The sequence below is a fragment of the Stigmatopora nigra genome, chromosome 1 (genome assembly GCF_051989575.1).
Source record: "Stigmatopora nigra isolate UIUO_SnigA chromosome 1, RoL_Snig_1.1, whole genome shotgun sequence".
NCBI lineage: Eukaryota > Metazoa > Chordata > Actinopteri > Syngnathiformes > Syngnathidae > Stigmatopora > Stigmatopora nigra.
In genome coordinates this window covers 16,854,589-16,882,559 of record NC_135508.1, presented here as the reverse complement: position 1 = coordinate 16,882,559, position 27,971 = coordinate 16,854,589, and the positions used below count along the sequence as shown (strand labels likewise).

At 39.9% G+C, this 27,971-nt stretch overlaps 1 protein-coding gene across 2 annotated transcripts; it reads left to right on the top strand.

Annotated features, from left to right (window-relative positions):
• The first annotated feature begins 283 nt into the window (after positions 1-283).
• Positions 284-27,918, top strand: filip1l (filamin A interacting protein 1-like). 2 transcript variants are annotated; one of them, XM_077728050.1, is made up of 6 exons: positions 284-543; positions 12,945-13,204; positions 13,272-13,445; positions 13,959-14,137; positions 22,683-25,386; positions 27,361-27,918. In XM_077728050.1, the coding sequence occupies exons 2-6, from the start codon at positions 12,953-12,955 to the stop codon at positions 27,565-27,567; spliced, it is 3,516 nt and encodes a 1,171-aa protein (XP_077584176.1). In that variant the 5' UTR covers positions 284-543; positions 12,945-12,952; the 3' UTR covers positions 27,568-27,918. The 2 variants fall into 2 exon arrangements, with proteins under 2 accessions (XP_077584176.1, XP_077584185.1); XM_077728059.1 differs by lacking the exons at positions 284-543; positions 12,945-13,204; positions 13,272-13,445; positions 13,959-14,137 and adding an exon at positions 21,567-21,676.
• The last annotated feature ends 53 nt before the right edge of the window (positions 27,919-27,971 follow it).

The following is a 27,971-nucleotide window of genomic DNA, read 5'->3' as shown; positions in this document are numbered from 1 at the left end:
AAGTCAAAATAATAATAAAAAAAGGTTTTAGAACTTATTTAAATTCTCCCCTAAAAGAGCAAAATTCTCATCCAAGCCTATCTCATCAAGTATCAGGTCCTCCATCTCTCAGTTGAGGCAGTGGGCTTCGGTCAAAATCCATCGTCACAGCCAGTGTAGACAGACACGTACCCATAGTGGGTGTGTGTTTGTCTACGTGTGTGTAGGAGGGGGTGGGGAAGTGTGGTTGAAGGTGTCAGAAGGCAGACTGGTTTAAATTTAACTGGCTGATATCTGCATGGCAGGTCCTCCTCTTACTCACACACACGGTCAGACAGCTTCACCCTCCCTCAGACTCAGCCTGAAATTGTTGTAACACAGTAACATCTTCAACCAGCCTGAATACCTGGACTGTAGCAGGAAAACGACTTTTACACTGAGCAGCCAGTGTGAATCGAACACGGAGGATAACCAAATCATCACTGCTGACAGGCTGAAAACACGACTAGCAACTCTGCAGCATCACAGCAGCACAGTGTGCGGTCGGTCGCTTAGCTACGTGAGGTAAGGCGTGTGAGCGCGTGCAATAGGAATGCTAGGATTACTGTGCAGAATCCTTGAGTAGCTTGATTGCCACATATTACAGATGAAGCACAAAAGACACAATTTTGGAAAGTGCTTTTTTTGAATGTGCTAGGATTTTATTGGGTCCAAATTTAAATCCGCACAGGAATTAAATCAGTAGCTTTTGACCAGCATTACTGATGGTAGTGATTCAGCAAGCCAAAGTTAGAATGAGTCATGCAAAACTGTACATAGTGGGCTGCACCCAAATAGATTTCACAAAGGTGTTTCTTTTTTCATTTTCCGAGCACCACCATCACTGGCTTGAGGGATAAGAGATGAGGGTGGCAAATTAGTTTGCAGTTGAAAGGATAACAGCCAGTCAATAGTTCGTGCAACAACAACAACAACATTAATTTGGCATTAAAATGAAAATAATGAACATTTCACAGTTCTTAGATCAAGAATGCCCCCATGGGTTTTCTCTGGGTACTCAGGTCGGACTAAGTAGAACTTTGGGTGTGAATGGTAGTTTGACTCATTGTGTCCTGCAATCGATTGGCAACCATTTCAGGGTGTACCCCCTCTACTGCCCCCAGTTAGTTGGGATAGGCTACATACAGGCTGGAAGCTCATATATGTGAAGAAGGCAGATTTTGTATTGTTCTTGTGGAACATTATTTCTTTGATTGTATTGCTTTCAATTTATCCCCTTTAATCCTGGTAATCCCAAACAACATTTATCAAAAATAATGAAATACCATTGGGTGCTCATCAACCAAATGTATGAGCAAAACATTACGGCTAGTAATGCACAGTGTTGACTAGTGAAAACCTCACACAAACCCTAAGATTGAGAACTCATATTGTCTACTAGAACATAGATTGAAGTCTTCTTATGAGATTAAAAAAAAAAATAGTATTCCAATCCCTAGTGGAGAAAAGGGCACCTTGCTGCTAAGTGACACTTTGGGGACAGTGGGGCACAGATTGTCAAAGTACGTTGAGCTCCTTGACTTTGAGGATGGATTACGAGGGTTGGTTAAGAGGTTTTGTGTTGGATTTATCACTGGGTCATATGGTCAGAATTTTGCACTTCAGAATGCTGCTGATGCTTCCAAAATACCATAGGAACAAAAGCATGGAGGTACATATAAGTATTAATTGCAAATGTTTTCAAATCACTCCTTAAAGTTTGGGTATTACTTCATTAAACCAGTTAAATAAGTATTTCTACTGTATTTCATTTTTACACATGCATCTGTGCATCAGGTAATTAGGCCCAGAGAGGGTGAAAGCATTTGCCACATCTAGTAATAGCCTACCACTTAATTAGTATGATTTAACCTACCAAGGGATACATCTTATTATATTGTACAACTTTATTGTATTGGTGAATGAATAAAAAATCATTTGGATGAACAATGGATCTGTCATTCCATCCTGCAGTACTGTGTGGGCACTGCTAACTTTATTGGACATATTTGGACTGTTCGGACTACGGGTCAAGCTTGGACCACAGCTAATGTTGGACAACACTGGAGTTTCTGCTCGAGTATTAATAGTGTTCTTTTCCCAGAGCTCTGAGCGGCAGCTATTCTGTGAGTGAAACCAGATCCAGGGAGCCCTAAGAACACATTGCGCGCCACGCGCTCCACGTTGCACACTTTGATTTGCACTGGTCAACCTAGCCACAACCTCATTGCCTATGTATGCTATATACATCAAATAATTCAAGAGGCAGCACAAATTCAAATAATCTTATTTTCTGAACCGCTTTATCCTCATTAAGGTTGCAAGGGTGCTGGAGCCAGCTGATTCCAGGCCAGAGGCAGGGTACACCCTGAATCGGTGGCCAGCCAATCGCAGGACACAAGGAGATGGACAACCATGCACACGCACACTCATACCTAGGGGCAATTTAGAGTGTCAGCCTACTATGCATGTTTTTGGAATGTGGGAGGAAACCGGAGTACCCGGCTGAAACCCACGAAGGCCCGGGGAGAACAAACTCCAAACAGGTGGACGTGACCTGGATTTGAACCCAGAACCCCAGAGCACAAAGTCCAAATAATTGTAATAAGAAAAAAGCATTTTGTCTTTGGTGGACAGAGAAACATGTTTTCATTCGACCAAACTATTTAATTTCATACAGTAATGTTGATATCTATGTTTTTTTGGTGGCACTGCTGCAATTCATTTGTGATGAGAATTTACCTCTCAGTATGTGTCCCCTTTTTATGATGAAAGGGAACGAATGAAGCGAGCAGAACATAAAGTAGATGATTGAAAAAGTGTGAAGTTAATCTACCAAGTAATATGGATTTCTGGCCCATGTGGGCCTTCATAGTTGGTTGGAACTTTTCAAGCTAATACCTTTGCACCTATCCTGCCAGCTCCAACATTAAGTAACACCAAAACAAATAATTACTGTTGAAATTCCATTAAAAAAGTGTTAATGCATCCACCAGAAATTTAATTACTATTTTTCGTCCTTATAAATAAGAGCAATTGAGTCTGCAAGTTATTTTCCGGCAGTAATTAAACAATTTATAATTACAAGGACATCATCTGAGGAATTCTACATTCACAATGTTTAGAAACAAATATAGATATGTTGTTTTAAAATCTGCATTCACTTGGTTCTATGCCCTTATAGGCTCACAATATTTCTCCTGTAATATTTATTCACGCTGTACAGTGCTACTGCAGTTGTTGCTTCCTGGAGGTTTACAATTCAAGCAAACACAAGGATGTTGAGATTATTATCATAAAAGAAATGGCAATCTTTTTTATTCATCTATTTTTCCATATGCCACCATGGCATATGGCCTGGCACATACTCTTTTGCCTTCATTCTGTTTAGTATATGTGCTTGGTGTTCATTCGGTTATCATCAGTTTGAACTTAGATTTCACTCCAGGCTGTTTGATGTGGGGACTTTCCATGACGCGGCGCAAATTGTCAAGGCGGCACACATATCACTTCCCTCTGCTGAGTAGCCTTGCTGATGCTGTATTCATATAAAATCCTTGCAGAGATCAACATACACTATCTGGTAGCTATTTCTGTAGTCTATTCCGCAGTCTATTCCGAGCAGGGATGCAACTTCGCCTGTGAAATTCCTAACATGATTAGATCAAGTCACAAATTTTGGGGGTGGGGGCTGTTTGTGTAAATATTCACCTAGTAGGATCATGCCATGAACACTCCTCTTTTTAAACTGGCCCTGTTGCCTTGTGCTGTGTTCAATGTCCCCATGGAGACGCCCCTGTTAAAGACCAAAGCTTTGTCTGTTACCACCTGCAGGGCAATGTGAACTGTGAGTTCATTTGGAACATTGTTCCTTTTTTTTTGATACTTCTCCATTTTCCTTAATTTTTAAGTTATTCAATTCATTATACTTTTTACAATCTTACAAGCAGAAATTAAACAACGCTTTTTTTCTGTTATATTTTGTGATGTACACAACTCACACGTGATGACGCATACAGTGAATGACCATGATCGGCTGCTACTGATTTTTTAAACTTCTGATCTGCGTTCGTGTATTGTGTTCTTCTGATTCTGATTTGATACCGATCCGGCAAATATATTTTAAGATCAGTCATAATAATACAAAAAAATGTCATCATTTAATGACAAATCATATTTTTTTCATGAAAGTTAGGTTTACTGGTGCCTCCTCAAGAAGTGCTATGTTTACAAATATTATATTATAATCCTGTTATCATTAATTTCTGAAGAAACTTAGTTCCACTTAGTGGACATGTTTGTCTGGTGGTTCAATATACAGAAGCTGAAGCTCCATGGTACTGATAACAGATGTGATACGGATCCGAACTTGTTGCTAAATCCAATACCATCTGCATCGGGGGCCAATACCAATACTATTTATTGCATCGGTACATCACTAGCGAATGGTGGAAGCCAGAATGTTAGATTTAGGGGATGATCGTAGGCCTGCGTATCGTAAAAATAGATCCATCGTTTCAACTACGCAGCGATTAAAAAAACATCTCGACAATTACAACCCAAACTAAAGCAATATTCATCCTTTCTTCAGAGCCTTGCGCAAATAACTATTTGCAAGAGGTGGAGTACACCCTGAACTGGTATCCACCTAACCCAGCACACATTTGGGAAAACAAGCTTTCACACTAACAATCACATATAAGGAGAATTTAGAGTGTTCAATCAGTCTACAATGAGATAGCCAGAGAAACCTGAGTGATATAAAAGACGTCTTTTCTGTTTGGCTTTTCTCATTTGTGGTCACCATTTTGCATATGGGCTTGGTTTGATTGATTGATTCATTCATTTTCCGAACCACTTATCCCCACAAGAGTCGTGTGTGTTGCTAGAACCTATCCAAGCTAACTATGGGCACCACGCAGGGGACACTCTGAATTGCTGGCCAATCGCAGAGCACAATGAGACAAACATCCATTCACACTCACATTCATATCTAGGGGCGGTTTAGCGTGTTCAATCAGCCTACCTTGTATATTTTTGGGGTGTGGGAGGAAATCTAAGTACCTAGAGAAAATCCTCGCAAGCTAATGAAGAAAATATCCTCAACCCCAGAACTGTGAGGCCGAAGCGCTAACCACCATCCCCCCTTGCTTTGAGTATTGTTGGGAACTTTCATCTTTCCTTATTTATGCAAAGCTCAAGATCCATTTTATGGATCCATCACTAATTTTGTTATATGCAGCTGTTGTATAATGACAATAAAGGCTTTTGATTTGATATATAAAAGGTCAAGATTACAGGACCATAGTTTGGTCTTCTTGCATTAAGGCAAGAGGCAATGCGGCTTTGATTTAGATTACAGTGCTGGTTAAGCTCAAATCTTTCAGATCACTGTTTTGAAATGGTATTGATCAGCAGCGTATAGTTATGTAGCTAACCAGACAGACAGTTTCCTCAAGAGCCATCTTCATCCCAAACCAAGTAATCGTGTTTACTTTCATTAATTGATTCTTGGAGAGTAATCTTCCCCGTAAAGTGTCGCTGAGCCGTGGGGAAAACTGTTCACACTTCAGACTTTTCAAGTGCATGGCATGTGGCTCTAGGATGGCGTGACCTTGTAATCCTCATCATGCCCACTACCGTGTCACACAGAGGCAATTTCAGCAGACGAGGTGACAGATTGCTGACCGTGTTGTAAACCCATGTCTTTCCTAATCTTATGTCAGACCTCAATTGGGGGTTAAAGTCTGTGTACACGTTAATCTCCACAATACAGTCCTTATGGCCTCTGTACCTGCATGTCGGTTGACTTTTGGCAACAGCCAATACTTGGCAATAGTGTAGTTCTTGATGGGTGAGGTGTCTCTCCGTTGGAAATCGACACTGTATGAATCTTTTTCACTAAATATACAGAAAATAAATCAACATTAACCCGAAATATTCTTGAGGTGGGCATGCGTCATTCAATTGGCCTCTTCAGGGTTAAATTTAAAATGGTGCTCGGTTAAAGTGCTTATACTCCTCATCAGTTCATCATCTTACATTTTTGGTTTTACAGGCTTCATGGCTTTCTGAGGGAAAACTATTTCGAGCTCAGCAGCTAAAATGAGTTTGACAACAACAAATTTAAAAAAAATACACTCAACTCATCTTGGTGTTGATGTGGAAACAACGAGGTTCAATTTTCACAATTTAAAAAAAACAAGTTATTTATAATTCATTCATTTTTGGTAACGCTTTTGCCCACAAAGGTCATGGGCACAGTGCAGCCTTTCCCAGGGCACCATTCACCCTCAAACTCATTCCAAAGGGACAATTCAGAGCCTACGTTGCATGTTTTTGGGAGGTGGGAGAGAACTCATGCAAACCCAGTGGATCATGCAAACTCCACACAGGAAGGTCCGGACCGCGGCTTGAACACTTCGATCTCAGAACTCAGAAGCAGACGCGCTATCCACTCCTTCACCTTGCCGCCATATACGATTTTTATTTTAATATTATTTTTTAAAGCAACCTCTTTAAGAATCTGCAGAAAATTCACAGGACACTCCACAATATTCGTACAGTATGAATACAAATAGGAAGTAAAAGTAGCACATGTTAAAAAACCTTATTTGAAAAGAATGACTGTCCAATGCTGTCAAATTCTATGGTTTTATGAGGTATAGCTCTAAAGATCATGACTTACCCTTTTAATTAATTTCTTGTTTTGTTCATTTTCTGAACCGCGTGTCCTCACAAGGGCCGCAGAGAGCGGTGGAGCCAATCCCAGTCAAATACAGGAACCCTGAATCGTAAGGCAGGGAACAAGGAGACAACCATTCAACACTTAGCTTATATGAGTATTATTTTCCCTCTAATTGAAGTGAAAGTGGGGATGGATATAATGATGAGAACTCAATTGAGGCACAAAAAAGATGTCATTCCCTGTTTACAAATTGAGTGTCAAACCAGCCTACCCTGCATGTTTTCGGTATGTGAGAGGAAACTGTAGTACCCAGAGAAAACCAACACTAGCCTAGAGAGAACATGCAAACTCCACATAGCAAGAACGGACCTAGGATCGAACCTTCGACCCTTGAACTGCGAAGTCGATGGGTAACCACTCGCCCCGGTGGGCCAAAAACGCATTCTTCCTCTGTACCGCGTATTCTCGTAAGGATTTTGTGGGTTGCTGGAGCCTTTCCAAGCTGACTTTGGGCTGAAGGCAGACTACAACCCAGACTGGTCGCCAGCCAGCCGTGGTTCTCACAATCACACTGCCCCTGAGTGGGAAACGAACCCAGACTGCTTGCAATAAAGTCAGGCCCCATCAACTGTTCCTCTTAATTCAGCTTCAAAATATAATAACATACAGTATCCAAATAAATCCAGTAAATGAGTGGTGCCTAAATCGTACATCACCACAGCTGAGTATATGGAATTGCTGACACAAGGTGTTTCCTAGCTCGATATGAAAGAAGCAAGATCTGAAATGTACCAGGCAAATTGAACCCAGTCACCCCTCACTGAAATTACTACGACCCAGCAGCACTTGTGGCTTGTCTTTCTCATAATCACCTGTTCCAAAACAGACCTGGTTACAGTGCAACAGTATGTGTCCTGCAGCTTGCGCCAAGAGAGGAAAGATGATATGGCATAATAAATGCAATTGTGTTGGAACATGCGCAAAGGCCCAAACGGGATTCTCAGTTCTAAACTTAGTGAGTATAGTCCCATAGCACGAGAATGCGGTTCACTTGTTGCGCGTCATGTTCCGTTCATTGACGTTTTAGCTCACGCAAAAATGACTGCACAGTTAAAATTAAGTTTTTATGGTGGAACTTCTGAGGCTTGGGTTTTCAGCAACACTAACTTTGGTACCAGAAATGTTGAAAAGGGACAAGTATTGACAGTCACAGAATATCAAGCTTTTATATTTAATGTACTTGAATCAGGAGAGGGACATGGCCATGTAATGTTTTTTTTAAATTTATTTAGTAATCATTTAAACACTAACGCAATTGGTCCTCTGTGGCTGAGTGTTTAGTGTGTTGGCCTCACAATTCAAGGGGTCCTGGTTTAAAATCACGTAATGTGTTATACCCAGGCCTGTGGGGGTTTCCTTCAGGTACTCCTGGTTTTCTCCCACATTTCAAAGACATGCATGCTAGGGTAGGCTGGTTGGAAACTCTAAATTGCCCATAGGTATCAGTGTGAACGCGAATGGTTGTCTATCTCCTCGTGCCCTTTGATCGGCTGGCCACCAATTCAGTGCCTGAAGGGTCAGCTGGGATAGACTCCACCACTCCCTGCGACCCTTGTGAGGATGAAGCGGTTCAGAAAATGAATGAATTAATTGTAATTTAATGAATATACTATTATTATTGTTATCACCACATTATATTGTATTCTATTGTACAACTGCGTTCAGAAGCCATTAGATCGGCCATGAATAGCATGTGCATCGAAAGCACGGCACCCTTAAAGAGTATGGGAAGAAGCCTGCTTATTGGTGTAAAATGAGTCAGCTGGGTGACCACTGGTATTTAGTAAACTGAGAACACATCTCTTGTGGGATTACATTTGCAATCGAGTAAATAAGAGGTGAGGAAAAGTTGAATATATGACCAACCCTAAATGATTGCTTAAGCAGCTCCATGTCCAAGCACAAAGTTTATTTATACAAGCCTTAATTACAACTGCCTATAAGGCTCACAAGACGTTCTCCTATCTAAATCCAAAATAGGTTGTGTTTAAATACTTTTATACTAAATGAGACCCAAATGTATTAAAATTTCATACCACTAGAGAGAGCTGTAAGTCAGGTCAAATTTCTTTATCTTTATTACAAATCTTTATCGTAATCACAAAAAAATATCAGACTGGTTTAAGATTCACTAATTTAAGATAAATGCATTAAAGGCCATATTACCGCACAGTGGGGGACCTGGGTTCAAATTCATCTCGGTCGACCTGTGTGCAATTTGCATGTGGCTTTTCTCCGGGTATTCCAGTTCTTCCCCACATTCCAAAGGCATGGTAGGCTGATTGGACACTCTAAATTGCCACTAGGTGTGAGGGTGAATGGTTGTTTGTCTCTTTGTGCCCTGCTGGGCATCAATGCAGGGTGTACCCCACCTCTGGGCTGAAGTCAGCTGGAATAGGCTCCAGCAACCCCCTTGGCCTTAGTGAGGAAAAAGTGGTTCAGAAAAGATGAATACTTGCAATATAAAAGGGTGTTCCAATACTTATTGAACTTAAAGTACATAGTATTTTTTTTACATGCATGGACTTGCATACTTTTCATCAAATGGATTCTCCCATCCAGACTGTTGAAATGCTCACCACGTGTAAGATGAGAAATAAGGTGGGAAAACAGCCAAGGCAAGATTCACTGACAGCTGCGGCTGGCTTCAAATCATGGAAAAGGACAATATTACTGAAGTCAGCTGCACCATAATCACTCAATCACATCAACAGTCACGGGTTGCTTTTAGAATTTTTTTTTTTAGAGATCAGCACATCGCAGAATCTTTGATCTGAGTCACATCTATTTGCATAGAGTATAGTAAGTTTCCCCTCATGTCTATCCATCTTTTACAATCCACCAAATCCCCAAAAAAGACCTCAGCATTATCCCCTACACACAGTGATTCCCATATATAAGTTCCCATATATTGCGCTAAAGTACACAAGAGTAACTCAATGAGATTTCTAGTATTTCACTTGCTAGTTGGCAAGACTCCAATACTGGCAGGAAGCATCTCAGGAGGTTTTATGTCATCTCATGGAACCCTAAACCCAGCTTGCCACCTGTTGCTACGACAACCATCTGTCCTGTTTGTAAACACCCCACTCCTTTTTTGGCTCAATGATTAAAACCTCGGAAGCAAATCATGCTGTTATGAGGTTGATGTTCTTACTGAGCTATTAGCTGCAGTTAAAAAGAAAAAAAAGTTTAGTTCCTGTGGGTATTTTTCAAGCATGACAATAATTAGGAAATTACCAACGTATACTATTTGAGCATTTCATTCAAGACCACACATTTACCTGTGGTCTATCTGAGTGGTTATTTCAGAGCCCACATTGTTTATTGTAGACAGAAAAATGTGGATTTTAATCCTTCATAGCAAAAGGTCACTCACTCCATCTGTTGGTCTCCTTGCTTGCATTTGAACTACGTTTGCTTGCCCTCAATCACGTCAGAGTGTGATGTCAGGCTCCAAGAATGTACTCAGTAAAGTGTGTGTGTGTGTGTGTGTGTGTGTGTGTGTGTGTGTGTGTGTGTGTGTGTGTGTGTATGTGCGTGCACGTGTTTGCAAGAGGTTTATTTTCTTTGTGGAACACCTGCTTCCTCACCTTTCAACCCAGTAACTTTAAAGAGCAAATAAAAGTGAAGGATTTTTTTTTTTAACATTCTGAAACACTAAGTAGTTGTCAAGTGTTGATTGTAAAGAGTTAAATCTTTGGAGCTCAACACATCCGATTTTTCGACCTACTACCCCATCATGGAAACTATAGTGGTCACTGGAAAGAAAATGTGCAAACTGCAAACAGTTTCCAGTGACCATTGGCAACAGATACTGTTATGAAAGCCAAAAAAGGGTAAAACTAGGCTAGGCTTCCTGTGCCACATTTTTTCTGCCAATTCATCATTTAGGACAGCAAATTATCACTAGCCCTTTAAAGGGACAACTTTTATCATGTTCATGGAAAAAGAATTTTTAAAACAATGGAAAAAAATCACACAGAATTGAATTTTTCTGATTTTAAATAGTGGAGAAAAACCTAAATAAAACCCAAAAGTGGTAGCTTCACATAGGGACAGGCCTTTTTTCAATGATGGCATTATTTAAGGCAATCAAATGCAAATATGTATCCCTAATTTAGTATTCCCATTATCAGGTGCACCTGGGTCCGAGTCTATTCATCTGTATGTTTGTGGGTATAATTGACGTCACAAAAATTCTCGTCAGCATCTTTCATAATCTTCATTCTGAAAAGTCTAAAAAAATGACCGCAATTTTCTATAAATACAGTGTTCCCTCGGTCATCGCGGTTAATGGGGACCGGGACCACCCGCGATAAGTGAATTTCCGCAAAATAGGGATTCCCTTCAATAATGCTTAATTTGAATGTAATTAAAAAAAAAAAGTAATTATTTTACCCCCTGTATACAGTACACCATATAAAATACGGGTACAATTTATGTTACAATAAAAAAAAACATTAAAATATGTTGTCTCAATGTAATATTTGTATTTTTATTTTTTTTCAAAAAAAATCCGCGAAGCTCTGAGTCCGCGGTAGCTGAACCGCGAAGTAGCGAGGGAACACTGTACTTTGAAAATCTTTTACATACATGTAAAACATTTCATCTATTAAAGCTACCTTGCTTTTGTATTGGCATGGTTGTAGAGGCATAGATAATTAGGAATCTGTAAATCCCCCATTTCCCTAAACACACAGACACACACACTAAAATAAATCAAGCAACTAGAGACAGTCACATTTTAGAAGCCTATTAGCCTGGCCTAGAAATCCCCAAACGTGCACTTCTACACCAAAAGAGGGAACCATTTATTTTATGTATTATGAATCAACTTCCTTGTCCCCTGTGTGACCCTTTTTAACTTTTAACTATGTGATGTATTTGTGATCCCACTCGCAGTTTTGGCAGTTACGTGATACTTGCACATGCCGAGATGCTGTACATGTCTGTGACCTTCGGCTCTGTTGCGCTAACCCGTGCGTTTGGCTGGCAGCTACGTGTTCTTACTGAGTAGATGTGGAGTCTGTCTGTAGCCGACTGCAGGGAATTACCTCAGCTCACAATCATGTAACGTCTCACCTCCGCTTTGTACAATGTAATCAGCCAGCTATTGCTCTCACTCAAAGACCATATGAGGGTCTCACATAAAGGTTGTGTCACTGACAAGGCACTAATATTCTACTATGTAATTGTCTGGCAAGTTCACGCTGTTATGAGATTTGATTTAGCTGCGAAGATGAGTAAAATAGAATTATTTTCCATTCATTTAAGATAAATATCTCTTTCTCAGGCAATTCACATGATACATTACCTACTATTACTTTTTTAATCCCTTGGAGTCTGAACTTTAAGTAAATTGGCAATAAAAAAATGATGTAATACATCTGGCATCCATGAGATGTTTGGTTCATGATATAAAAATAAATGTTATAAATTGTGTGGTTAGAGTTCATTTGCTTGTTTTAGTCATTTATCAGAGTTAAGTTCATCACAATCAGCGAATGCCTGAGCGTGTCTGTCATACATTGTACATCAGAGCTTGCCAGACGGGGATTCTATGGAGACCAAAATCATCTTTTGCTGCAGTTACTCATTTTTCCAAACACTCAGGCAGCCAAATAACATCGACATAGTCATGAGCTGAAAAAAAAGAGTACGTACATTCATTGGCTAAAAAAAATGTCTGGCAGCAGCTTTCAGGATGGTGGTTTAAATATATTCTGAATGAAGTTTCCAAGTTGTTAGTTATTTGTGCATTTATGAGTGTTTTGCTGTGAGGCTAATCATAGTTTGGAAGACTGTAACAGCAAGACAGCAAATCCAAAACCGATACGCAGAATGATATGGCAGCAAAGAGGAGACAAACTACTCACAGTCTAGATTATTTTGTGTTTTTCTTCCTAGCCCTATGATATAATCATATCCCAGCTCTTTAGATAGTTAAAAATGTCCACTTTGTCTGTGGATTATCCTTAAATAAATGTTGTTAGGACCTAACCTTCCTAAAATACACTAATTGCTTGATTTTGCACGCATTTCATGATGGTTAAGTGTCATTGTTTGGCCAAAGCTACCAACACTAGCTATATCAAATGTTTCAGTGTATTTACCTTTTGTAGATATTGTAAAGCATGTACAACTCAATCTAACATCTCAATGGTGTCCTTTTAAGGAAGCAACATGCGCTCCCGAAGCAGCAGCCTGGAGGACGTCACTAAGGTCAAGTTGGCCAAAGAAGAGCCCTCTGGGCGGCCGGAATGGCGAAGTCGCCATCGGGAGCCCCCTGATGACACAGGCACCATCCAGCGAAACCACAAGACCAACAAGAGTTGCAACAATGGCACTGCAAAGGGGGTCCGTAGAGAGAAGACCAGAGACCTTTCACGTGATGACCTGGTGTTTTTGCTAAGCTTGCTCGAGGGAGAGTTGCAGGTCAGGTGTAAAGACAGGAAAGACATATATTCTCAGTCAAAACACATCTTCGTTCTGATCTCTGCAGGCAAGAGATGAGGTCATCACTGTGTTGAAGGCTGAAAAAATTGATCTGGCCCTCCTGGAAGCCAAATATGGCTTTGTCACGCCACCCAAAGTGCTGCAGGCTCTGCAGCGGGATTCCATACAGGGCAAGACTGATTGCTTACAGGAAGACATCTATGAACAGCCCATGGTGGAGGTAACAACAGTTCAGTAGAAAATTCCTAAAATATAGATACATATAGATAAAGCAAAAGTGACAAAAGAAACATAGTTTGTTTGTAGTAAATAAGAATATATTAAAACCTGCCATTTAAGTAATAATGATGGAATTTCATTTGTTTAAATTATATCCTGTAGATGACGTCTTTCTGTTTTTATTCTTAAAATCTGCTGTTGAGATTCCACAATGACCACCGCAACATCTGAGCTGCGAAACTGTGAATGTCATCCTAAATTCACCATGGTTACCAAAATGACGGTGTTTATTTACTGTCTGTCAATACTCACTTCAAAGTTTCAGGTTTTTGTATAAATATCAGATTGATTTATGAAATATGATTTCGTTGGAATGAAAGTTGCCAAAAGTATAACAATGTTAAGTACATATCTTTAAAAATGTTACTTAAGGTCTAGAAATATAATATTAGTTGGGATCCATCTTCGAAACTTGTCAGCCTAACATTGTCTCCGTCACGCTATTGTCTTTTAGCTTGACAAGCTGGTAGAAAAGCAGAGGGAAACGTATCGCCGCATGCTGGAGCAACTGCTGATGGTGGAGCAGGCTCACAAGCAGGCCCTGCATAAAATGGCGGACGAAAAGCGCAACCATGGCGACTTTATGAAGAAGAGTGACGAGTTCACCAACTTGCTGGAGCAAGAGCGGGAGAGGTCAGTGCACATGAATGCAGCACTCACCCCATCATCACAGTTTTCCCTAACCTCAAGGGAGCAAAAGCTACATGCTATTTGAGGGCCACTGACAATAACACGATGGGTCGAACTTGGCCCGCTGGCTTTGAGTTTGAGACGTTTGTGACAACGTTGGCAGAAACTTCCTGTTGATGGATTGTCTGTCATGTGTGATGAGCTCATCGCATGCCGGCTGATGCAGGAGCAGCAGGGGTGTGGGAGCCAGAGCAAGAACACCGTGCTAATCAGTAACAGATGTTTTTTAAAACATGACCTCAACTTAGAGATAAATGTTACATAGACAGAGACTTTCTTGCCTTTGTTCTTTTGGAGGGAACTCAAGGTGGGGAGCCAATTTAATTGCCATCTGCATTTAAAAAAAAACAACACATTTGGCTTTAAGTTTATATACCCCTAGTCATTGGGCACCGCCAAACTGCAAACTAAACGTTAAAATTAAAAGAGAATTAGGGGACAAACTGTGGTTGATTGACTCCAATGTTTGGGTAGTCACAATTTTGTCATTCGGAAGTAACTAATCACAGATAAACTAGTTAAATATGAGTTGTTATCTTGAAAGAATGAATGCATTTACTGTCATTACAGAATTGTACAATGAGATTGAGGTGCTCTCGACATCTCATCTCACCTCATTTTATGAACTGCTTTACCCCCATCAGAGTCGTGGGGATGCTGGAGCCAATCCCAGCCAGTGGCGGGGGATACCCTGAATTGGTGGTCAGCCGATCGCAGGGCACAAGGAGACGGACAACCATGCACACTCCCACCCTTACCTAGGGTCAATTTAGAGTGTCCAATCAGCCTACCATGCATGTTTATGGAATGTGGGAGGAATCCGGAGTACCCGGAGGTAACCCACGCAGGGCCAGAGAGAGAATGCAAACTCAACACAGACTTGAACCTGAACCCAGGACTCCAGATTTGAACCTAGGACTCCAGAGCTGTTTAGCAAACGCCTAACCACTCACGCCAAAGGGCCGCTCCATGCTCTCTACAGTGCAAATAAAGTGAATAATAAGGTGCAATTTTTCAAATTATTCCCCAAAAGAGATGGAAAACTTGGTAGGCCACTAAGTGGCCCTGGTTTTCACTTTAGCTACGCCCTTGCCATTGGGAACTGTGGACTGTGTCAAATAATTTCCAACACATTGGAGTGTCAGAGACAGTTTAGAAAGGCACCTAAGATTTTTTAAATCAAATTGTGTATAGAATACCATAACGTGTTTCATTTTAAAGTAAAAGGGCCTAATATTTAAGTGCGGCAACACATTAATCTAGGTTCCTTTTGACCTAAACTTAAATACCAGGCTCGTGGCTTGTGTGCTTGTCATGTTCACTAATACAATGGATTAAATGAAGACGACCCGAGTGTAAAATTATAAAGCCAGTGAAAATGAGTGATTACTGCCTTAAAACAAAATAATAACATCCTGCTCTCTTGAAACTTTAATCTTTTTATCCGGGCTTCAATTGCTGTTCTACGTATACTGAAGTTGGATGAGGGCTCAAGCAATGAACGGACCATATATATTACTACATATCCTGAAACTCGAGCTTATTCAAGCCGGTTTAGGTTGAGTGCCTTGTCGATGGGCCATCAAGCAATTGATGAATAGACAAACATTCTCAAGCATACTCACACGAAAAGGTCATTTTAGACTCTCGGTGAACGTAAGTTAATGTTTTTGGAATGTGGTAGGAATTTAGAGTCCTAGTGGAAAATCACTCCAAGCACCCGGATGCATTGAAAACATTATATATGGCCTTAATTGAGATTCAAACCTACCAAACGTGTCCATAATTTTGGACAACTTTTAGTTAAAAAAAAAAAAAGAAGAAAAAAAATGAAATCCAACACAACTGAAAAGATACTTCGGTGCTTTCAGACGGTTGGTTACCTGTAAATATTTAATTTGGCATTGAATTCCTGTGTAGTTAACTGTAAATCCAAACAATCTCTTAAACAGTGAAATTTTCTACCACTCCTTCTGGAACAATATTTGCAAAATTAATTCTTTTAATCTCAGAATAAAACAAAATATACATTTAGTGGAAATATAACAAGACACCTACAAACATGACACAGTCTACCTCTTATTTAGTATACAGGGCTTCTAATTTATCTTTTATTCCATCTGGTTGGCTTAACTGTGGTGGTGGAGATGACATCAATGGGTCTAGAACATTCTTGGGCGATGTTCTCATCATCACTAAGGCACTTATCCAGACTTGCCCTCCTCATTCAACCGTAACACGAATTTTATATTTAAAATGAGGTATGTTTCCTCAAAAACCATCAATGTTCCTGTTTGACCGAGCTTGCCACAGAGGAAAATTGCTAACTCAGCAGCAGTTACTGTACAAGTAAACCCAACCAAAGAGGGAAAGCAGCTAATTAATTCACTGTCATTACTGTGACTAAATATTATCTATATCCAACTTGAAATTTGCTTCTCGTACACAGTAAAAAAAAAAAAGTGAATGTCCAGAAAGGTGTTTCATTTCACTGCCATATTGGATGTGCTTGGTCAATATCATAGACATTGTAAAATTAAAAATCAAGGCATGTCACAATGTTTAAAAAAAATACATCCAGTTATATACGTTAGTGTCTCAATACCATTGCTGAAACAACAGCTATTGGCCATAGGATTTGTTTCAACAAGGATAACATTGAAACATTTCAATATATTTTTGCAGAAAAACAAAAAGGAAAAACCAACATAGTACTATTACAAGTGTGCTTATTTTAAGATTGCTCCTGTATTTTGTTCGTAACGGTACTTACACATATTAGAGGATATTTTTTGCAGTACTTTTTGTATCCCTGAAACCCATAGAATTTATCATATGTTCAGACCAGACATGGGCAAACTACGACCCGCGGGCCACATCCGGACCGCGAAACATTTTAATCCGGCCCGTCGACGTTGTCCAATTTTTTTCCAAAGATGGCGCCGTCACGCGGAAGCCAGTGGCATTAGCTCTGTCCACTCTTATTTGTTTTTTTTGGGTTTTACAGACCCTCTATCTTTGTTTAAATTACATTTTGATATACAATACAATCATTTTTACTTTGTACTTTATGCTTTTTATTTTACTGATGAGTGATGAGTATGTTAATACTTTAGTCCTTTTTTCAGTTTCTGTTTCGTATGTACTGTTAACGGATGCAGTTTTTTATATGTATCGTATCTTGTGCTGACCCGGCCCATCTGTCAAATTTTTAAAGTCAGTGTGGCCCCCGGGCCGAAAGGTTTGCCCAGCCCTGGTTTAGACTATGTACTAGCAAATCAACAAATTCACAGTATCTGCCATTGTTTCCGAATAACAACATGTTTGAAGACGTTGTCTGGCGGCAATTGGGCTGGATGCTTTAGCAGCAACTTTCAGCACTTACGGAACATTAAAATACCATCATAAATCATTAACAGCGTCTTTTCCTAAAGAAACGCACACCTGTATTTAACGCCTGGTGTATGCCACACATTCCTGGTCTGCACCAGATTTCTGGGAGATGATGAGGGGAAATGAAGTTTTTGGGAAGTGGAAATGCTCTGTAAAAGACATTACCTTGTATGGGAAGAAAATTTTCCGAGTTGATGGTTACCGGTTACTGGCAGTCATGCTTTGTGAGAATGCCCTCATGCCGAGTCCAAGAATACTACGATTTTGACATGTGACTAAAAAAAAAACTAAACACACACATCGGGCTACTTCTCCAAATATATCAGAAGCTTGCCTTTCGTTAAACTTGACTCTTGCCTTGCTGAAAAAGATGGCTGATATGAGTGAGGATGTACAAAAAATGGAATGGAAAATAATACTATGACAAGACGCATGACATTTCTTACTAATACCTTCATGCAGGTCGTTGTCGTAGATTCATTCTTCATGTGAGTAAAGCGTAACATAAGTATAAAGGCATGAAATAGCTGCATTAGCCATGCCAAGCAATTTATGTGACATTTTAGGGATCAACCTTCCTTAAAAAGCACAAAGAGCAAATTACTTAGAGCTTATGCGCTTTTAACACAAGCTTGACGGACATAATGGAGTCTCTTAGGAGGTTGCATACTATCTTTTTGTGATGAGATCATTGTTTGGGATAAAAGGACCTTTAGAAAGTTCTACCTCAGATAGCTTCTCTTTATTCACGATAGAATTTGAAACATAATATTTTGGTTACTACCTGCCCAAGGAAATAACAACAAGAATTGAGTTTCACCCAAACTGCAATGTCCAATTCACACTGCTGTTTGTCAAAACAGCTGATTTTTTTCTTACAGAAGGCAGTTTATGCAATTGTCTTATCAGACTTCAATCACAGGAACTTATTAACGTCGAAGAAACACTTTAGCATTAGCTTTGCAAACGGGAAGGTAAAAGGATTTGGAATTCAAGTGTGTAAAGAACACACAACTTGTCCTCAGACAACCTCAACAATCAGAGTGAAATACAGCGAATATGTCGAGTGAAGTGCATCATTTTAGTAAACAGATGCTCTAGAGCCATTAAGAATGGTTGATACAAAACAGATAAAGGCAGTGTGAGCTTATCCCAAATGAAATATCCCAATTCTCCTGAAAGACTTTTGATACTGACAGTGGTTCCCTGATGGATTAAAAAAATCCCAGATTGTGCATCTAAGTGAGGGAGTATTTTTGTTTGTTTGTTTTAGACAATGTGATTGAGAGCAGCAAGAACTTCCCTGGTAGGTTATTTGGTGTTTAAGCATATTCCATTTAATTTTTTCCCATTTATAACCTATAATCCACTTCAGAATTATAATTACAGAGTATAATTTTCCCTCTAATTGAAGTCAATTTGGGAATGGAGATAATGATGAGAATGCAATCGCTACAAAAGAAAAATCACATTCTCTGTTTACAAATTCAGGAAATGCCAAGATACCCAAGAGAACAGACTGACAGGCTTTAGTTCACCTGTTTTTCACAAGTTTTAATGTTGCCATCACATCAATTTGGATTGTATTGGAGGTGTGTTTGACAAAAACAAACATTGGTCTTTGTGATTTTTGCTTCAAATATGGAAACACACAGTAGCTGGGTTCGGAGGCCATGGGGTCATGGTACGTTCCAACTTAATAGGCTTCAGGAGATATATCTGATTTCCGGGGCCTCTGTGCGGTCTAAAGGAGCGGAAGTATCAATGTCAGCAGTGTGGAGACAAGCCATGAGGCCCACATAAAGAACCAAGTGTACCATAACATGGTCTTTGTGTTACAATCCCTGATCTGGCGTTTACAAGAACTCACACGCATACTGTGTTGGATCCGCCCTTTCAAGGTCTCAGGAGAGTTGTTGTAAAGTTTAATCAGGAGCCCGGCATGTGCGGTTTGGATTAAGAGCAAAGGCTAGAGGCTAAATGCTGCGCCTCCATGTCGCTCTCTAATTTAATGTAAGTATAGCATGAGCTCATACTAAAAGAACACTCTTTTTCCAAACAAAGATGTCATCAGTTCACGTTTGAAGAAGCAATGTCTGACAGGCTACTTAACGCTTAAAATGGACTAACACAGAATCAAATTTAACTACTCTTCCCTCAACAAATGGACCTCATTTTGAGCCTAGTTAAACCAAAATTAAGTTAAATGTTCAGAGCAAATTCATGTCATAAAATAAAATGAAGGCTTACTGTGTAAGGTGGAATGGGGAAAAAAGGCTAGTGTACTGGCAATAGATATTAGGCAATTGTTTGCTTGATATGATGTGTAGGTATATACATTTTGTTGATTGTAGCATTTAACTCATTCACAACCACTGACAGTTATAAATATCAAAAGCATGATCATGTTTCACTGCCATTGACGTAAATGATGTAAAATCCACAACTGATAATACATATAACACTTTTTTAAAATCCTATTTACATCTTCGATCTGACAAATAAAAATAAAATATTTTCGTGTTAGCCCTTGCATCCTTTGATTTTTCTGAACATGGTTCTCAGACAAAAAAACTTTTGTACACTTGATGTAGGGTCAAAACAACCATGTACATTTTGACCGAATTCTCATCTAGGTTAAATTCTTAAAAACCCAAGTGGGAAAAAAGAACTAACGGAGATTGTGATCGTATTTGATTAATCAATGACTGTATTGATGGCTTTAAAGATTTGATCTCATAGCACTAATTTCCCTAAATGATTGATATCTACTTATTTTTGTGATTGCAAAATAAGTCATTCCTCATTAGCAATGACGTCATCAATGGGATTCCTGTACTCTCACCATGTTATTGACCATTTGGTCTTTGGCCTTTTTTTGATGCAATTACTAATTCTTATTGAATATTTTGTTTCCACCTCTTGTAAAATGACGTAATTTATAGTTTTAACTTAATATCTTTAATTTTTTTTCCTGAAAAAAATCTGCGAAGCTCTGAATCCGCGATAGCTGAAGCGCGAAGTAGCGAGGGAACACTGTAAAGTTAAAATCTATGTCAGCCATTGGAAACACAGAAAGACAAATTACCATTCACACTCACAAACATCCAGATAACCACCGGGAATCGAGCCCACGCTTACCCACACCTAAGTCAGGCAAGTGAACTACTACCCCATCAAGCACTTACTAATTATACCACAATATATGTACACCAGCCCATTACATATCTAAATTTTGAGGCGATAGTTATCCTTTTAAACCATAATAAAGGTATTGTATAGCATATCACAAGTCAGTGTGCTTATTTTATTGGATCTTTTTTTTAAACAAATCTGTAATAGAAGTTTAAACCATGTCTATTATTGGACCACACTGGCGTGGCAGCGGAATGCTCTTATTGGCATGTTCTATACCAGGGGTGGGCAAACCGGTCTTCGAGGACCGCTGTGGGTGCAGGTTTTTGTTGAAACTGATCCAGCAAAGGCACTTTAACCAATGAAATTTCTGCAAAAAAACAAGAAGCACCTGACCGCAATTCACTGAATGCACTTGCAGGACAGCAGATTGGTGAAAAGGAGGCCTCTTTATGGGCTGGAATGCAAACCTGCACCCACTGTCGCCCTTTGTGGAATAGTTTGCCCACCCCTGTTCCAGACGCAGTGGGTTCCACATTTTGGCTTTCAGATTAGCGAGAGCCGCACACACCCGACAAAAGAGCCATATATTGCTCGTGAGCCATATGTTCCCTTCTTCTGGCCTACGACTAGTTCATCAAGGAGTTGAAAAATGTACTTGTAAAATAACAAGTAATGATATAACTACTTTTCAGAGTAAGATAAATGTTCCATGACATCCTTACGCTATTTCTCACACACATGCAAGTAAAGGCAAGCAAGAACACCCTCTTCTTGTGAGTCTTTGCAATGCAAAGCGCCATATAAGGCCATGTTGGTGATGTCATGGTCCACACCGCAGGGAGCGGGGCATTATTGTTTGGTCTGGCTGTAGGAATGCAACTCTGAGAGCGGGGCGCACAATGTGCGGCAAAATAACTCATGGCAGTGATACCGGGAGAAGCTTTGCTACAGGTAGGCTTGCTTAACTTTATCCAAACTCCAGAAACTTTGGCAGTTCTTTGCTGACTTGGAGACACACAAATAACACAATATTTGGTCAAGTTAAGAGCTGTATGTTTTGTGGGAAAATGATTTTTGAGGTTATACTTATATCGATTTTGAATCAGTTTATCTTATTGTTAAAATAATAAGCATTTAAAAAAGTTGGTGATTTAAAAAAACACATTTATGTATGCAATTGCCAGAGATCTATTAAATTGTTCTAAGAAATTGTATAACTTAAAGTTTTAAAATAATTCAATACAGCATTTTGTCAAAAAAACCCAAAGTAAGAAAACAAATGAAAATGAAATTGAATAGAGCAAACATGTGGGATTTATCCTTAGGATTTAAGATAATTGTACATTTAAAAATGCATGCACTAATCAAATGGTAAACCATCAATGTGTCATCCAACCAATGTAAAATAATGGACAAAAATGTACAAACATAAAAGAAAAGATCATAGGCTGATCATACCCAAAATAGAAAAGTTGTTTGGCAGCTATTTTTCTTAGTACATACATCCAAGCCTCATTTCATTTGTACTATGATTTTTTTTAAATGAAAGTATCATTTTAATTCAAATTTTGTTGTGATATCAATGGGTACGTATACCTTTTAAGTGCTAGCTTTAAATATGTCTTAAAAGTATCCATGCATTTCTCAATACAAACATATTCAAGGTTTTGAAGTAACAGACAAAAATATTATACACATCAATGGAATCAGAGGAGGAGTAATGATTGCACACCCAAAAAAAATCCTGTTGAAATTTGCGAGTCTGGCTACCTGTTTGTCTTGTGTTACCTTTACTTCCAATATGTATAGTATCTAGAGTATATAGTGTCACATCTCCATCCTCCGCATATTTGCCAGAGTTCATAGTTTATTGTTCCAAAATGTATTTGAGAAAATTGAGAAAACAATATGATGCATAGTCCTCTTGAAGGTATTAATATAATTTTCTCTTTTTCAGGTTGAAGCTGTTAATAGATCAAGAAAAAGCCTACCAAGAACACAAGGACCAAGAAAACAACAAAAAGGTTGCAAGCCTGAAAGAGGAGTTGACAAAGGTCAAGTCTTTTGCGTTAATGGTAGTAGATGAACAGCAGCGACTCAACGAGCAGCTGAATCAACAGACTGCCAAGGTCCAACAGCTAAGCACTTGCAATAGACAAGTTCAGGAGGAGCTTAACTTGGCTAACACAAACCTGCAGGAAGAGACGCAGAAGGTTTCCCGCTTGGAAGCGGAGTTGCTTGACTGCATCAGTCGACACCATCAGGAGCAGGAGACCATGATGGCTAAGCTGACAAGTGAGGATGCACAGAATCGGCAGTTACGTCAGAAGCTGTCCACGCTGAGCAGGCAGCTCGATGAACTGGAGGACACCAACAAGACACTTCGTCGTGCAGAGGAGGAGCTCCAGGAGTTGAGAGACAAAATTAGCCGTGGTGAATGTGGAAACTCCAGCTTGATGTCAGAGCTGGAAGAATTACGCAAAAGAGTGCTGGAAATGGAGGGAAAGGATGAGGAGCTGATTCGCATGGAGGACCACTGCAAAGACCTCAACAAAAAATTGGAAAAGGAAGCCAGGCAGAGTGACAGTTTAAAAGCTGAAGTTGATGAACTGAATCACCGTCTTATGGACTTAGAAAAACTTGAGGGTGCATTCAGTGAGAGTAAACAGGAATGTGCTTCACTAAAAAGTAACCTTGAGAGAGAAAAGACTGTGTCAAAGGCCCTCTCTGGGGAACTGGAAGCCTTAAAAGCACAAGTTAAAGATCTTGAGGATGCTGAAAAGCAACTCGAGAAGACAGAGTTGGCACTGAAAGAGGACTTGACCAAGCTAAAGACACTGACAGTCATGTTGGTTGACGAGAGGAAGACCATGACCGAGAAGCTGAAGCAGATGGAGAACAAGGCACAAAACAGCACAGGTAAACTTCAGATAGAACAGGAGAAGGTCACAACAATCACAGAAAAACTCATTGAAGAGAGCAAGAAAGCTTTGAGGTCAAAGGCTGACCTGGAGGGGAAGATATGCGATGCCAAGAGGGAACGGGATGAACTGAAAGCCAAACTAAGGGATGAGGAGGAGAAGAACATGGATTTGGAGTCAAAAATCAACATGATGAAAAAAAGATTGCAATCACTAGAGACGATAGAAAGAGATTACCTCAAGAGCAAAGCCAAAGAGGAGCATGGTAAAACACCCATAGCCAACCGCTTCCAACAAGAGGACAACAAGGTCAAAGACCTGACCCAAGAGGTCGAGCGCCTTCGACGAAAACTCAAAGATGTGAGGGTTGTCGATGGTGGCCTATTGAAAAAAGAGGAGCAAGAAAAAGCCAAGGCTTTGATGAAGGAGCTGGAAATGTCCAAAAAGGAACTTTCTACATATGAGCTTGCAGAGAAGAATGAGAGTAACCAAGAAGCAGTTTTGTTCAAACGTCTGAAAGAAGAAGAGGCAAGATCATGCCATTTGGCACAGGAGGTTACGGCTCTCAAAGAGAAGATCCATGAATACATGGGACAAGAGGAGTCCCTATGCCGAATGAGGACGGACCAAAACACTTTAAGAAGAAAGCTGACCCAACAGGAGGTCAGAAACAAAGAACTGACTCGAGAGATGGAGACCCTCACTCGGGAGCTTGAGCGGTATCGCAGATTCAGCAAAAGTTTGCGTCCTGGCATGAACGGAAGGCGCTTTTCAGATTGGCACCTCGCCACCAAAGAGGTCCAGACAGAACCTCATGAACTCTTGGCGCCGCTGTCATCAGAGGATGTCCTTCAGAACGGGAAGTTGTCCGAAAACGACCAATGTGCCGACACTGAGATTTACAACAAATGTGGTCCCTCCCTTGTGAATACAATCAATAACTTCAATAATAACATGAGAAGAGTACCGTGTGCTTCATCCAACGAGGGCCCTCCCCAGCTCAGGAGCAAGTTACAACAACGCTCAAGTGGTACTCACGTACAGACTGGAGATGTGGTATTGACGCGCAGTCCTGGCCAGCCTCTGCAGATCAAAGTGACACCTGAACACGGACACAACCCGGCAACGCTGGAGATCGCCAGCCCCACCACAGAGAATACGCCGTCCTTCACCAGCACTGCCATCATACCCACAAGCGGAGGTCCACCTAAACAGAGAATTACCATCATCCAGAACACAGCCATTTCCCCCACTGCAAAATGTAGAGGTTCCCCAATACCAGATAGGCCTTGCTCACCAGACAGGGGGGTCTCTCCTCTCAACATGGCAGCATATTCCAGAGCTCTGACCCCCAACTCTTGCAGCTCTCTGACCCCCGACAGAGCGATGTCTCCTATCCAAATTGTTTCTGTCACAACAGGTACCTCTGACCAGACTCTCTCAGCTGAGTCGGTTGAAGTCGCCGCAGGGCACGCTGTCTTCCGTGTCAGCCCCGAGCGGCAGAATGGCTGGAAGGTGCAGCGATCCAACAGCTCTGGGCCAAACGTCATCACCACAGAGGATAACAAAATCCACATTCACTTAGGGAGCCCCTTCAATCAGAGTGCCAGTTCGCCAGCTCTGAAAGAGCAGAGAATCGTTAACGGCAGCATGGCAACTCCCAAAAGCACGGGTAAAGTCATGAGTAGCATCATGATTAAGCCCACCGCCATTCAAACCCAACGACAATCACAAATTACAGTAAGTAATGTTTATGATTGACCCTTTAGACACCCATGCCCACCCCATCCATCCCACCACCCTAGAGACCCCATACAAACCCTTACCTTGACCCTTTTATCGCACACGTGCCCCCTTGACCCAGAGTCAATTTGCTTAGACAATGACTTTGACTGTAATCACCTCTCTTTAATTAGTACTTTTTGATTTGCATAAATTGGACTGAAAACTAATGTGCACATATACTGTGTTGCAATTTACACTGATGTACTCAATATGCTCTATCAAACACCTGGGTTGGTTTCTGAGAATTAAAGGTGTCTAGTTTGTCATTCATTCTCACCCGCCTCATTTATTCACTGAATGCAGCATGTTTGGATGGTGTGGAATAAAAAAAAGGGTTTATGTTATGTTTTTTGCAGCATGATGTGCAGGTAATGTTTTTTTTTATTGTTGGGTGGCAAATTTACTTGCATTTCTGTATAACTCAAATTATAATACAATTATTTAAGTTCATGTTTCAATGGGTCTAAATTCAAACAAATACTACTCGACTATTAAAATCCATTGACGAACACAACACAAAAACTTAGTGAGGCCTAGCCCAATAGAAATTGGCCTAGCTTTAATCATTTTGTCTTCCTACACCCTAACAGTGGATGGAAAATAACTACATTTGATGGAAGTTAAGGCCTTATTGAGTTGATGATATTCTGAAATGACCGTCAGTCATCTAATGAGTGTGAAACTGAAGCAACGTAATAGTATTTGACGTAGTTGTATGTAAAATATATGAACCTATTCTCTTCTACTTTGAATTGCTTGTGGAAATTACTTTTAGTTATTATCGTTCCATCACGCTCATACCTGTTGACCATTTTTTTCATCCATCCATATCATGTGATTGCAGAACTTTCTTTAGTTGTTTTTGTCTTAATAATTTTTTGGGGCAGATTTAAAATCTGTTTTTGTCTTTCACTCGCGTGTGTGTGAATGTAAAGACTGGCGTGCCTTATTTACTGTACTAACGAAAACACCCTGCCATCAACTGTTCAAGTTGTCTTGCTAAAAGCAAACTGATAATCATGGGCTCCATACATCAGGTAGTCATTAGATGCAAATGATTTCCATCATTGTATATAATGAAACATGATAATATATTGAAACATGATAATATATTAAAAAATGATAATATATTGAATGCTATTTGTTCAAATCCGTTACAGAGGTGAAAAGGCTATAATTCAAACAATTCCACGGGGGCAGTGTGTGAAAAGTCCCTTACTGTCCAAATATATGAACGGATAGCAAAAGGGGCCCGAACTAGTGTCAATGAATATCCACAAAGATGAGGAAGCTGTCTGATTAGTAGCGGGAAGTGTTAGGTTCGAGGAATGCCAAGCGTTACGAAGACACACACAAACACACATAAGACATTTAAGAAGATATAAATTGCTAGGAGCAGTAAATTGATGCATTTGCTCCTAAGAAGAGAAAATAATACAATTTCGAATTTCCTGATTATCATTATATTGCTTTTTCCAAGCATACCAAATCACATGCAAGTGGGCACGCAGAGGTCATATAATATGACTGCTCTCCTGCACGAGCACCAAAACAAAGTTTTTGTTTGTTTGCTATGGAGACATCAGGGGTGAGCCAAGTACAACAATGATGTGCCAAAGAAGAAAATAGAATCCCACAGATCAAATATTGACATATATTCTGCCATGTTACGGACATTGAATCTTACACTTAATGCCAAAATGTTAAAGCCATTACACTGTAATAGAAAGCTGTGTAAATGAAAACTATGAGGCATAATTACAGGTGCAACAAAGGGTTTTGTATAATTCACCACATGTATTTGGCTCCACCTATAGGTTTCTTACTAGCATTTGAACAAAAGTAAAATCAGTTTTTTTTAAACTGAATTTGGTACAGACATATACCAGCCAGTCCCACGGCATTTTGTCTCTTTGTGTGCTCCTACAGATACCTCAAGAATCATTTCGACGCCCAGGGCCCACACGTATCCCCAAACCAAAGAGCTTTACATCTGTTAAAGGGACAAGCAGCAATGGGACGTTGCAGATCAAAAGCCAGTTACTGCAAACTACTCTCAGCAGTGGCAAAGATCACACCGGTCATGCACAGAGAACCATCAACAATAACCCAAATCTCGCCAATCGTAGACTTTAGTGTAATGGATGGATGGATGAATAACAAATAAAAGTTCACAATCTCGTGACTTGAAGAAACATGTACAGTAACTGCTTTATTTAAGTTTTCATCGTGTCAGCATCACTGTAACACAAGACAAGAGTTATAAAAATAAGCTACTCGCTATAAAGCTGCATGCTGAGAAATGTATTTGTATTTATTATTTTTTTAAGCAGTTACAAAAATACAAATACTTTTTAAATGAAATAATCAAATGACATTAAATGTACTGAATTTGTAAATCGACTGATGGTAAAATGTATCTGTGGCACACTTGTAAAGTATAAACACATTTATTCCTCCCCACAATAAAATCTTTTTGTAATGAAACATAGGCCTCAAATCCTTCATTAAGATAAAACACGTCCTTATTTTATGTTATG